Source organism: Gracilinanus agilis, chromosome 3 (assembly GCF_016433145.1).
Source record: "Gracilinanus agilis isolate LMUSP501 chromosome 3, AgileGrace, whole genome shotgun sequence".
Classification (NCBI taxonomy): Eukaryota; Metazoa; Chordata; class Mammalia; order Didelphimorphia; family Didelphidae; genus Gracilinanus; species Gracilinanus agilis.
Window position 1 is genome coordinate 43,124,965 of NC_058132.1, and position 14,153 is coordinate 43,139,117.

Below are 14,153 nucleotides of genomic sequence, written 5' to 3' on the forward strand. Positions count from 1 at the left end.
CTTCTAGGACCTGTCACCAGCAAGAGATACAAGGGCAAAGTCCTTGCCCTATAACCCAAGTCCTTGCTCTTGCCCTTGTATGGTAGTAGATAAGCTTTCCAATGTAGTACTAAACAAAAGGTGGTTCTTTTCTTCCTTCACTAAAGCGGACAGGAAGGATAAAGCTGCTATTTTTTGATAAACTGTCTGAAACTCTACAAGACACATAACAGGGCAATCATCAGTTTAGAAGCCACAAAATGAGGCCAGCTCCATCCACGGGCATAATTTCTTTTAGGAGAAACATAAAGGACAGAGTACATTATTCAATATGTCATGTTAAGGTAACATGTCAAATGGAATTGGTAATTGTTAAGCTAGCCCTAAAGCACTCTGTTAAACACTTCCTCCCACCTAAGTATGTCTCCTCCCTCCCCAAAAGGAAAAGAAAACATGGAAGTGGGGGGATGGGAAAAGAGGAGCACAGCAAGACTTTTCATCTAAAAATCTTGGTTTAATATAAGCAGGAAAATATGAAGCTATTCAAGCAAGAGGAAATCATGACTCTACGAAGAAACGTTGTAAAATGGGAGTTATCGACGAGGATTCATACAAGACTAAGTAATTTTCATACAAAATGCCCAGCAAATCTCCGTGTGCTGTAGACAAATCACCAGCTGAGGCAAATCCCAGATAATGAAACACTGTAAGAAGGGCCCTTTTTAATAATTTAGCCTCTGTCAAGGAGTTTGTATTGATTCTTGTTTTCAGCTCAGGGAGAGAATGTTATCTCCAGCCTTACAGCTCAGTGACAGCATCAGTGAATTTAATCACTGAACCACTCCTGCCAGCAATCCTTAAACTGTCACCTCTGATTCTTTGTCATCCACTGTTCATTTCTTCATAAGTCCATCCTTCCATAGATTTTTCCCCCTTCTTAGCCCTGATAACCATAGCAGAATTTCAAGCTTCTCATATTAAAGGCTTTGTCAATCTTCATTTGCCAGCCATTAAAAAAGATGAAATGAATAGGGCTTCAAATACATGTATTAATTGCATATCTTTCATAAACAAGTCTGCTCAGTATATTAATAGCAGACTTATATGAGGATTGGTGATGATAGTGTGCCAATCCTTAGGCATTTGCTCTATTGAAGGTTTTTCTAAAATATAGCCAAAAAGTGAAGAGTAACAGGAATTAAACTCTCAGTGAAAATCAAAGTGCAAAGTGCCTCCTTCCCCCATATAATAGCATGGAAAAGTCAGAAAAACCTCTAATTATCAGGGGAATATTGACCACTGAACTAGTACCAGTTATGGGTGTTCTTGGATGTAGAAAGATACCACTACTATCCAATTTTCATTTGAGGAAAAATGTAAATGCTATTTATTAACCTACTTTGAAAAAAAGTACAAGGTGTTAAATGATATTAAAAATAAAGAAAGAAAACTAAAAACTAAATTTGACTTGGTTGGAGTGTTTTTGTTTTTGTTTCTCAAGAAGGGATAGGAGTTGAGCCATGTCTCCATTTTTATTTCATATTCCTTTGCATGATCCCTTGAAACCCAGTAAGTTCTCAAAAGGTCTTTAAAATAAAGGTCTTCCAGCTGTGTGACCCTGGGCAAGTCACTTGACCCCCATTACCCACCCTTACACCACCAAGGAGCCAATACACAGAAGTTAAAAAAAAATCAAATCAAGGTCTTCATACACAGGTTTTCTATTATGCTATTTCACAATTGTCCTTTTTATGCATATCTGCCTTCCTAAACACAACATGATACAAGGACCTCAGGCAATCCTGCCCAATACTTCATTCAAATCAGAAGTCAAAGAGAAAGGATTTGCATACAAGATGCTTCAATCAGGTAAACAAGGCAGCAGCATCACAACTAATGATGTATCCTGTTGTATGGCAAATATACCCTTTTACCTGATTTTAAAAGCATTGTAACCAACTCTGATTCTCAGATTCAAAAGTATAGCAGATTGACAATTTTGAACAAGATATTAAACAATCAAATAAAAATGGGAATGATATATCAAATCCAGCATTTTTAAATGCAAAATATGATCATGTATATAGATGTCAATATGTATGTATGTATCCCAAGTCAATAAACATTTATATAGCATCTGCTACTTGCCAGGCACTGTGATAAGCAGATCTGTACATTTAAACAGTTGCCAAGTGATTACAATATACAAATCTTGAAGGAAATAAGATTTGAATCATATTGATCTCTAATCATTAGAACAATTTAAGTTGTGGTAATAGAATACTTACTTTAGGTTTTATTTCACTGTGGTACAGAGTGAAGAAGGGAGTGTAAAGAGAACTTTTTCTTAATTAGAAACAAAATATATGCTCGTTGCCTTAGAATGGATTTTTGCCAGTCATTCAATTAGCTTTCATTAATAACTGAGTCATACTTATAAGAGACTTTACTAAATAGTACAATCTTAACACTATTCTTCCATACCTGTATCTTTTTTAGATAATCAAACAAAAAGTGAAATTTAAAATTCATTTCTTTTAATCTGGCTTTAATTTGAGAGGGAGAATTTGGGGGGTAAAAACAACTTTTCTTAAGTAAGACAGTGTAAGATTGTTTTAATTTTCTGATATCTTATATTCAAAGTACATACAACTGTATGCTTTATTACATTTTTTTTTAATTCATGGGTTTTCTTGCCTGGCAAAGAATTGTCTGCCAAGATCCTGCATCTCATTCATACTATTGCTGGAATTCCAGGCAACACCCACTGCCTGGAGTGGGCCCTTTAAATCTGGGCACTTCAATGTCTCCATAGATTTGTAAAAGGGAAAAAGTTTTTTAAGGTGAAAGAAAAATTCCATAAACATTTTATCAGAATGTATTTCCAAAACATAAGCTATATAAACTTATTTGGTAGGTTTGAAACATTTCTAATGCTATAATTGCCATATTAACAATTCTTCCAATATAAAGAAACAAGAAACCCCAAGATATGGGTGAAATACCTAAGAAAATGTGGGGTGGAGGAAGAGAAGAATATTTTCAATTAAATTTAATAGGACTCGTTTCCTGATCATAATATAGTTTACAATTTTTTTATATCTTCATGATAATTATCATAGGAAAAAAATCAAAAGGACAAGGTTTAAATTAGTTATCAATGATTATGTAATATATTAAAATGCTGGATATTTCTTACCTGTTCACTTACTAGCTAGATCCTCTCTAATTAATGTGTCAAGGTGATTAAGAATTGGTTCAAGTGTTCAAATACTCCACTATTTCTGGAGAACAGAGTGTGTGTCTAATATTTAATAGATATATCCTCATCTCCATACCCAAACCAAGGATCTGGATGAGAATCCTGTGGATATTTATTTATAAAAGATTATTTTTTACATTGAATGAGAGGTATGATTCAAAGAAAATTGAGGAGACTGTTAAAAAATGTTTCCATATCCATGGTTAATAGAGACACTTTTATGCCTCTGAAAATGTTAAATTATATTCCTGGAACAATGGGGGTGGGGGGGGAGAGGAGAGGAGAGGAGAGGAGAGGAGAGGAGAGAGAGAGAGAGAGAGAGAGAGAGAGAGAGAGAGAGAGAGAGAGAGAGAGAGAGAGAGAGAGAGAGAAGGAAGCTCAGCAAACAGGTTAATAAAGTAATAAGGACCTCTGAAATTCTTTTGATATTTATAAACTTGTACTTGATGCTGCTTTTCTAAATATAATTTTTCCTTATATTCACTTACATCAAAAAATATAGATGCTTCTAACACACATCCTTAAATTTGAGTATCTCTAATTTAGCTATTGTGGTAGAAGTATCAAAATAGTTTGAAAGATAAAGGAATTTAGCAGGCATCAGGATCTCTGACACAAAATGTTACATTAGCATTTCAAATTTAGGTTAATTGTTGAAAGGATTTTATTTAATTTACCACACAAAATAAACATGAAAACACTTAACAACCATATAAATAAATACTACAGGTCACTAATGAAAAGAAAAACTAAAATTAAAATAACCTTGTAGATTGGCCTCACATCCCACAAATCGGTGAAAATTTAAAAATAGGCAATGTTGGAGGAATTGGAGAAAATAAGCACAACGATGCATGAAAGATGAAAATATGAATCAGTGTAAACCTCCTACCAGATATCTATTCAAAAAGAAGAGTCAAGAGCAGAAAACTCATCATTTCCCACCTAGTTACACACCTGGACTCTACACAGATTCCAGAAATTCATCTTTTTGTATGAACACATCAAACTCTTGAAACTTCTACCTCCTCAGGATCCCATGCCCCTTAAACATCTCTCTTTCTCTGATTGGAGAGCTACTATTTAAAGAGGGAGTCCAAAGCAGACACCTCATCATTTCTAACTTGGCTGCAGGACTTCATTATGTCCCAGGATTGAGTATCTTCCCTCTCTTGTCCTTTTCTGCCTTAGGCCCCCCACTTTTCAGTTTTATTCTTAAGCGCTCTCTCTCACATTAAATTGTAAACTTTTTCGAGTCAGGGAACACTTTTTCCCTATTCTTTGGATCTCCCATGCTTAGCACATGAGCCTGGAAAGTAGGTACTTAATAAATGTTAACTGAATGACAACTATTTTGAAAAATTTGGAATTGTTCAAATAAAATTACTAAAATGGGCATACCTTTTTAAATCAAAGATTCTATTACAAGATTTATAACAGAAGACCATTGATAAGAACAAAATCTTCCTATGCACTAATATAATTATAGCAGTACTTTAATACCTTACTTTAAGAAATGATAAAAGGACAACTACAGAAATGTTCAGAAAGATCTACATGAACTGATGCAAAGTCAAGTAAGAAAATATAAGGAAAGAACATACACAATGATGACAAAATGTAAATGGAAAAATCCACCCTAAAAAAAGCAAGATTTATAAAGGGCAAATATGGCCCAAAGATATATGAGAATAGATTCCATCCAACTACTCCAGAGGTTGAGAGGCCCACAAGTATTTTACATTATACATACTTTCATATCTTTTCATGTGTATTGTTCATTTAGCTAATTTTTTTCTTCCTTTCTTTTTCTGTGTCAAAAATTACTATCCACTGTATAGGATGGTTCTCTGGGGAGGGATGGTGGAATAGTACTGAGAAATTCAACGGTATTGTAAAAAATATATATCCATAAAACCTATAGTTAAAAATTGCCAATTAAAGAGATTTCATTCATCAAAAAGTATAACTCAATCCATTTTTTTATTCCTTTGTAACAATACTATAAGATCCTGAAAGGAACAGACCATTTCCTTTTTATTTTCATGTCCCTAGCACCTAGCATCCTGTCAGATACAAAATAAATGCTTATTGAGTTGAATTAAAATGAATTCTGTGAATCAGGCAGAGTAGCCATAAGGGAAGGATAACTTCATTTCCATTCTCACTGAATATTATTAGTAGGCAGTAAGAACATCTTAATAATATTATGGATTGCACAGAGTAACATTAAAAAGGCAACACCTCCTAAGAGACTAATTAATATGTAGCTAACCATCCAACAAGGCAAAGTACTTCCCACACTAACAATAGAAAGAAAACAGAAGTATAACTGCCCTAGATTTAAATTAAATCTAGAAAACTAGAAGGTGACATTTAATTAACTGTTTTTTTAATCATTTAAAAATATTCTAAATTTCCCATTCCACCATGACTACACAAGACACATTTCATCACCTTTTTCCTACAGCATACTCCTAAAGCACTAAAGTGTTTTTTAAAACTCCCACAGTATGAGATATTTCCAATAACTGTACCCCTCATGCAAGTTCAAGATAAAGTTCTAAGTAAATTTAATGACCTTGAAAGAAGAGAGTATTATGAAGGTTAATTTTTAGAATCCTTGAAATCAAAGTCACAGTCACTGTAAGACTCAAATAATTTGAAATCCTAAGAGTCATTTTCTGTAAAACCCAAAATCACGAAGAAAATATCTGCCATTTAATATGTACATGTAACTCATAAGTTCACTAAAATTCTACTGACAGAGTATCAGAAATGAATATTTATTCCAATCCATTGCTGGTAGAGACAAAGAAAATGAAATGCAAAATTTCTAGTGTAACATACTAAGTAGCAGTCTTAGCAAAGAAGGGAAAAAAGAATAAGAATCAGAGAGTCATCTGGAAAGTATTTTGGACCCAGCATTGTGTTAAACAGAAGCCTAGAGTAGGCACTTAATAAAATGCTGATAGATTGGAGAGCATCTTAAATCAATTTGGCTGTTATTTCTGAGATTTCCCCCAAATAAAAGCAGATACAACTTTTAATAATCTTTAAAATAAACATGTTCTACAAGGACCAGCAATCCAAAAGAAGCTAGTAAAGAGAGCAATAAATACTATAAGCAATGGGAAAGTGAAGTTTTAGAAAGCATAATTAAAGGCATGATGAAAACTGTTGGAAAAAAGTCTCTGAGCTGCAGTATCTCTAGCTCCTGCTCCTCCCCAAGCACAAACATCAGTGTGTGGTTCCCTGAATGGTGGTTTTAAACATACTGACAAATCTGGCAAAAAATGGAAAATTTAAGTAATCCAACTCAAAGTGAATAAGGGCAGTTTATTCACCAAATGAACAGAAACACAGAGGCAACAAAAAATGAACTATATTTTCTTACAATGAAGCACATTCCATTACAGAGAAAATAAATGCTCCTTTTAAGTGAGTTTTACAAGGCTGCAAATCATCAACATTAAAAGGAATTTCAACTGTACTAGTGTATAATTTGTATTTCAACAACCAGGTATTATAGACAGTTGAGGGCAGGAGAGGGAATAATTCTCATCTCCTAAATCCAAGAGAAATCTTAGGAATTTTTTCCTTCAGTTATTTTTGTTTCTTTCTATGTATCTGCCTTCTCACAAGCTCTACTCCCAACCTCAACATCCCCGAAAGTATCAGCCTTTATAAGAAAAAAATAAATTTAATGAGTTATTAGACACAAATAGAAAAGCTCCTTTTACAACACTAATATATACAAACCAAAATAGAAAACTTAAAAATCTGTAAAGTGAAATGTGTGAGTGTATGCTGTCATTAATGAGAGCAGAGGAATACCAATTTATACCTGAACATTGACACTAAATCCTTAAATTATGATGAGGATCAATACTACACTATAAAAACTAAATTAACAAAAGTAAGTCTATTAAGGAAGACATCTGGTGTATTATAGCAAGAAACATTAATGATATTGTTTGAAACCCTATAATCAATTTTTTCCCCCAGCAGCTCTATCATTACACTGTATTAGATCTGCATGCATGTGGAATTTATTAAATTTCTCCATACAGTTAAGTTCTCTGCCAATTGGACCTGATTCAGATCCTTCTAAAATGACATTGGCAGCATTCAGCACCTTTATAGAACAATCAATAAAGTTACATTTCTGCATCATTTTCCTGAATTTAGAAAGAATTATAATCTTACTTAAAGACTGCAAGCTCAAGTATGGTAGACGATGAGTAGAATACTAGCCATATTTACAATTAAATCTCCTATAAATGTTGGGAGCTAGTCATTCAGGATCACCATCATTACAACATAATGAGTATATTTCATAATCAGTGCACTAAAGCAACAAAGTTAGCGAATAACGTCAAAATTGCGGAAGACAATAAATAACAGTATACAAATGAAATAACTAGCAAAAAGTTAGAAAAGCCAATCATGAAAGATAGGTATTTGTAAACATAAGAAACTATTTGAAGGGCCTAGTAGATTTTCATACTCTACTCATCAGTAGTTATTTTGTTCCCTAAAACAAGATTATATGCATCCTAAAAATGAAACCGCTTGCAATTTTATCATGAGATTTTTTTTAAATCCTCTATCTTGGAGATTTGGTTGGTTTGGTCTTAATATCTTAAGATAAGAACGTCAGAACTGAAAAAGGCTTTTGGTTCAATCCCATCATTTTACAAATGAGGAATCCGAAGTCCTGAGAGAAACTGTCACTCAATTTACCAGAATAGCCAGTGCAATAATTCAATTTTCCTGACCATAGTCAATTATTTCCCTCCCTCTCCACACACTTGCTAATTTGCACTCAAAAAAGAATTAAGTAGTTTTCATTTTCCTTGGACTATGTCATTCCATTTATAAGTGAGTCCAGGTCAATCTGTCCCTCCCCTCTCCCTCTCAAGCTCAAGTTCCTAATTCCTACCTCATTAGCCCAAAATGTGTATAGGACTAACCCATCCTGTTGTCTATCTCTGATGAAAGACACAAAATTTCTCCATTCCACTGCTAGCAAACTCAGAATATTTGTGGTTTCCACTCATGACATTCTATTTTTTGCTTTCATTCTCCTCTTAATACTGTAACAACTCTTTCTGCTTTATTATCAGAGAATCTTGATGCCTTTCTAGGAAAACATGAAGCAGGAAAACCTAACATGAATTAGTACAAATTCATGACTACAACAAACTTCTTTCTTGTGGTCAACCACAGAAAAATGACAATGTCAAAGGAAGAGTAAAGAATATAATGGCTTAGGCAAGAAACAAGAGAACAATAAATCTGGGATTTCAACATCAAGTTAAGAAGGAAGTGTCTCAGAATGACATTTGATTTCTGGATCAAGGCTTGAAATAAGGAAAAGATGGGATTTGGATAATAGAGTATGAACTAAAAAAGGGAAGGGAAAATATATTTACCTGGAGTTTTCCAAATCTAATCAAAGGGGCTTTAAAATAATAGGGGAAGGAAAAAGAAAAACTTTCTACACATAGCTATCAAGATAATTACAAAGTATAAGAAAAACAACAGGAGACCCAGTAATTTACAATAAAACACAAGAAAGGAGTCGGCAACAGAACTCAGAATCTGATATCTTATATACACAATCATAAAGTATGATCCTGAAGTAAAGGATATGGCTAGCTATTAGACTCAATGGTTAGACAGGATACATAACCAAATTAAGGCTCTAGAACCATGATGATGAATCTATGGCATGCAGAGCATTCCCTTTGAGTATGAGAGCCGCCCTCTCCCCTCCCCTCATTGAGTTTGTTACTAGAAAGGAGGAGGGACACAGATGGACACAGGTCAAGCACTCCCTTCCCCATCTCCACTATTTCCCAGAACACTTTTTTCACAACACCCATCTCTCTGCCCAATGGGAGCGCTTACTTGCTCCCCTGTGAGGAGTAAGGTAGGTGACTCACAGGAGGCAGAGGAGGAGGGGGAGTGAACCGTTCAGTCTACACTCCTCCCTCTCTACAAGGCTGAGTACATGCATGTACTATTATTCCGCTAGAACGGTAGGCTTCTGAAGAAATCTAGTGACCAGAAAGAGAAAGCTCTGGGGAGAAAGCTTAAGAAAAGATGAATGTGAGAAAATATTAGTTCCAGATTAATTCCAGATGTCATACTTCCTTTCTTTCTATTAAGAAATGGTGAACTATAAAACCTCAAAGTTATAAGTGTTAATGGTCACAAACATTATATTAATTTTGACTAAATGATTTTCCAAGGAAGAGCAGCATGAAAGGCTAATTACTGGTAGGTGAGAGAGCTATCAAAATATATCAGTAAAAAACTGATCAATAAGATGAATGAATGGAAGCAATAATAATAGAGGCTATGGGGGCAAAAAAAAAAAAATCCAGATGAGTAGTTTGTGAAACAGATCACAAGCCTAGCGTGGAGGAATTATATAGTAATGGGAGTGATGGGCACACTTATCAAAGGAGGATTGGGGAAGTTCCAATTATTTATACAGAAAACATAGCACAGTGAAAAAAAACAAGGATCAAGAACCAAAAGTCTTAGATTTGAATTCTGCCTCAGACATTTATGAGTTGTGTAACCAAAAGCAAGCCAATAAACATTTTAGAGCCTCAACTTCCCCATTTATAAACAGAAAAATAATTGCCTATACATTGTCTACTTCACAGAGTTATTATGAGGAAAAAAAATTCATGAGCCTTAAAAAAACTCTACAAAATGGGTGCTCTAAGGATTTCTTTCCTGACTCAAGGGCATCTACCTCTAGTGTCTCTTCCAACTCTTTAGTTAGCCATTAAGAAGTTACTATATATTGAACCCTAAGTGAAACAGAGTATTTAATAACTTCTTATCCTGTTCCTTCAAAAGATAGAAAAAGCAATTAGGGGAAATTTTTGCTTGGATGAGATATTTCCAACAATGGCTGAATTGGTTGTTGAAACAGATATGATAGAAATGTGATCAGAGATACATACAATTCATGAAACAAGAGGTCAGAAAATCAAGGCAACATGAAATGAAGCCTACCTTGCAAGAGATGAAATTCAAAGGATTCAAGGAAAGAGAGATAAATAGGCTCTCCTCCCAATGAAGTATTATATAGCAGTCAGGAATGGTATATTAAGAGTATTAAACCCAGAGTCAAGAGGAGTGAATGCAATATCTAACTCCAAAACTGGAGGGACCCTGGGAAAGGCTGCTTCATCTTTCTAGGCATTAATCTCCTTATTTGTAAAATGTAGTTCTTTGGATTCCACAGTTTATCAGGTCTCTTCTACTAGGAATCTAGGGACTATTAAGTCAAGCCAAGAAGAATAGAACTCACGGGGTAGATGGAATAATGATAACTGAAGACAGCAGAAAGGCAAATAGGAAGGCTTAACTCTTATTTTGCTTCTGTGTTCTCTGTTAAGGAGAATAACCTTGGGACTGGAAAATATAGAACAAAAAAAATGCTATATTGGTGCTGAAATACCAAAGTAGAAAGGAATAATCAAAAAGTATCTAATTATGTTTTAATATGTAATTGGGAGATTCTATCCCCTCCTATTCTAGCCCAAAATGATCTCTCCTTTCTGCAAATTCTTGCTACTATTTAGTGGGTACTATAAATTTGAGCATGGTACTATTTGCCATGTTATTTAATAATCAATTTAATAATCAATGCATAAACTTTAGTCATCTTCCCACTTCAATTCTAAGCCAAATGAAAGATGGAATTATGTCTTATTCTTCTAGGTATCCCAAAATCTAACATACTGTTAAGTATACTAGCACTATAAAGACACACAAACACACTGAAAGCTTCCTAAATTAACCAAGAGCAAAAGAAATGTCTAGGAAACTCTTATCTCTTTGTAAAATAAAATAACAGATTATTACTTAATACTGATCTGGGAGGATTTGGAAGGGGGGGTGGGGGTGGGGAGGAAGATGGTGTAATAACACATCCTATTTATGTGTAATGTATGATAATCATACTGTAAGAACTCAAGGTTTTTACATTCAGACCACATCTACACCAGAGTAATAAAGAGAAGCTGTTTAACTATATCAAGTTCTAAATAAGATCTCTAACATACTGATTCAGATTTGTAAAAGGCATACTATCATCTGTGTTTTTTAATCATAAGGTAAAAGATTTAGTTCTGGAAAAGACCCTGGAGGTCAAGCCAAATACTCACATTTTACAAATGAGAAAATAGGGCCACCACAAAGGAGAAGTGACTTGTGTAAAGACAAACAGGATTCAAACTGGTCCTTTAAGTTCAATGGGATGGACGCTAGACTAGACTAAGTCAAACTAAACAAGTAGATGACAGCTATATCTCAGTCACAATAGTACATTTCCTGTCAAGTTGGCCCAGGAAGAGAGCACAAAATGTTACTGAGGCTTATATGTATTATAGATCCCAAAGAGTCGGGGGAAAAGCATACTCCTTTCTTGGACTCAAACTTACCCCCATCTTTCCCTACTTCAGGTGCCAACATCCATACTCGCTGCTGATTGCCAGCTCCTGCTCCTTGCAGCAGCCCAGCATGCTCTCTGCTGGTGCCATCATAACCCACTACCAAAACCCAAAAAGTCTGAAACGGTCCTAGAGGGGTAAGGCAAGTCCCGTATTTTGTTTCCTCTGTGCATGTACTTTTTAACTCCTTTAAAACCACATACAATACAGCACATTTCAAAGGGGGCTTTGGGGACAGGTCATATTCCTATTTTATACCCTATGGGATATAAAATACTGATAGCTTTTAAAAACGGGATTCTCCTTACCCCTACAGGCCCTCTCCCGGCTTCAGTAAGGTGATGTGGTGGCTGTGATGCCACCGGTAGAGAGCATGCTGGGGGGTCACACAGAGCAGGAGTTGGAGATCTGCAACAGGCCTGGGAGTTGTGAACCTAAAAAAGAAAAGAGTCTTAAGTTAACAGGCCCAATGCCCCTTTATTTTTCTGGTTGTTTAGGGGGCACTCAGCAAGAAAAAAAATTAGATCTTAACAAAATTCTTTTAGCAGACCATCTTAGTACCTCTCATAGGCAACTCTTTGTGAAGTTACTATTTGAACCAATATCACAAGTGGCCTTTCTGAAGTGATCAAATCTTTGCCTCTCCATCATTTTCTTAGAAACACACACACACACACACACAAAAATATGTATACATATACATATATCTTTTTCTAGTGCCACATGTTAATGAGCTATTTGCCAATATGCAGCACAAGATGACTCTCAAAAATATCCATAATGAAAATACTAGCTATGATCCAAGTCAGAAGCTGAGAATCAATAAAAGACCTCAGATACTTAAATTAAAAAGTAACTGTAAGGACACAAAACTACATATAATTACAGAAACTATAGAAATTACTGGCACACATAAACTAAGCATTCAGGGCAAAATATAACAGATATTCTGTAGTAAAACAATGACATACACTCAGGAAAATTAGGACACTCAAAAACAGAGCAGCTTTGGGGGCAGCTGGGTGGCTCAGTGGATTGAGAGCCAGGCCTAGAGACAGGAGGTCCTAGGTTCAAATCCGGCCTCAGACACTTCCCAGCTGTTTGACCTTGTATCTTTCAAAGAGACACATAAAGGGGGAAGCTAGGTGGCTTAATGAAGAGAGAGAGATAGGCTTGGAGACAAGAGGCAGGTTCAAATCTGGCCTCAAACAATTCCTAGCTGTGGGACTCTGGGCAAGTGACTTAACCCCAATTGCCTAGCCCTTATTGCTCTGATGTCTTAAAATTGATACTTTGCATCAATTTGTAAAACAGAAGGAAAGGGTTTTAATTAATTAAAAAATAAAATTCAGAGATACATTAAGTACAGGAAATGCAGATTAAAAAACAATTTGTGGCCTGGGTCATCTTTACTCCCATAATGATCCCTATAATTGAGAAATTATTCTGGGATTGAAATTGAATATCCAATATACAAAACTTCTTTTGCATATGAAATATGTAAAAGAATTAGACAATAGAACAAATCAATTAAGTGCAAACAAGGTATTTGAAGTCAACTAAAAAAATAAGAGAAGTTAATCAATACAACCTGAATTTTTATTTCTGGGCATACATTAATCAATCAACCTAAAATAATTTTATTCAGAGCTTACAATGGCATGTCCAAGCACCTTGCAAATTAATGAGAATATAAAAGAAAAGTGAAAAACAGTTCCAACAGAAATATAACAGGTACAGAGGTACCTAGGTACCAACTAGATAAAAAAATACAAAATATATTTAAAGTGGCCTGAAAGATAATTTCAGAGAGGAAGGCAAGAGCTGCTGAGGTGAATGAGAAAGGCCTCCTGTAGAAAGGAGTGTCTAAGACTTAAAGGAAACCAGGAAACTAAATACCATAGGTTAAACAAAATTTTTATAAATGGAATAATATTTTAAACGGACTAGAAGCTTGAAAATTACTGTGAATTGCTTTGGAAGGCAAGTAGTCCCCAAATAATTAATCTTTTTGTAAATTTATATTACAAACCACTTAGAATAAAAAGGCAGATCAAAATAAAACAAGCTTAATCAGGGATTTCAAATTAAAAAGAAAACCTTCTAAGATATGTTTTAAAAGTCAATACATCCAATTGGCTATTGGGGGGGGGGGAGGGGAAAAGGAAAGTAAAAACATGAATCATGCAAATAAATAAATAAAAACAGGAAGAAAAAAAGCCAATACACAGTCATTCTCTAAAGACTTTACAATATACACTGTATTCAAAATAATGTAACTCAACAAAAAGAAGATTCTAACTGTCAAAGAAACAGTTATCTTTAGTGAATATTACTAATGCAAGGAAATAAACTACTTTATTTTTTAAAAATTTTTTTCAAAACAAAAAAAGTATCAAGTTAACCTTCAACCTTCAAATGATTTAATT

The 14,153-nt window shown here is 34.7% G+C and overlaps 1 protein-coding gene across 1 annotated transcript in view; it reads right to left on the bottom strand.

Annotated features, from left to right (window-relative positions):
- RERE (arginine-glutamic acid dipeptide repeats) overlaps positions 1 to 14,153 on the bottom strand; it is a 423,478-nt gene that overhangs the window by 284,262 nt on the left and 125,063 nt on the right. The window contains exon 4 of the mRNA XM_044667692.1: positions 12,033 to 12,158. Coding sequence (XP_044523627.1) covers positions 12,033 to 12,158 — 126 coding nt within the window. The remainder of the gene's footprint in view (positions 1 to 12,032; positions 12,159 to 14,153) is intronic.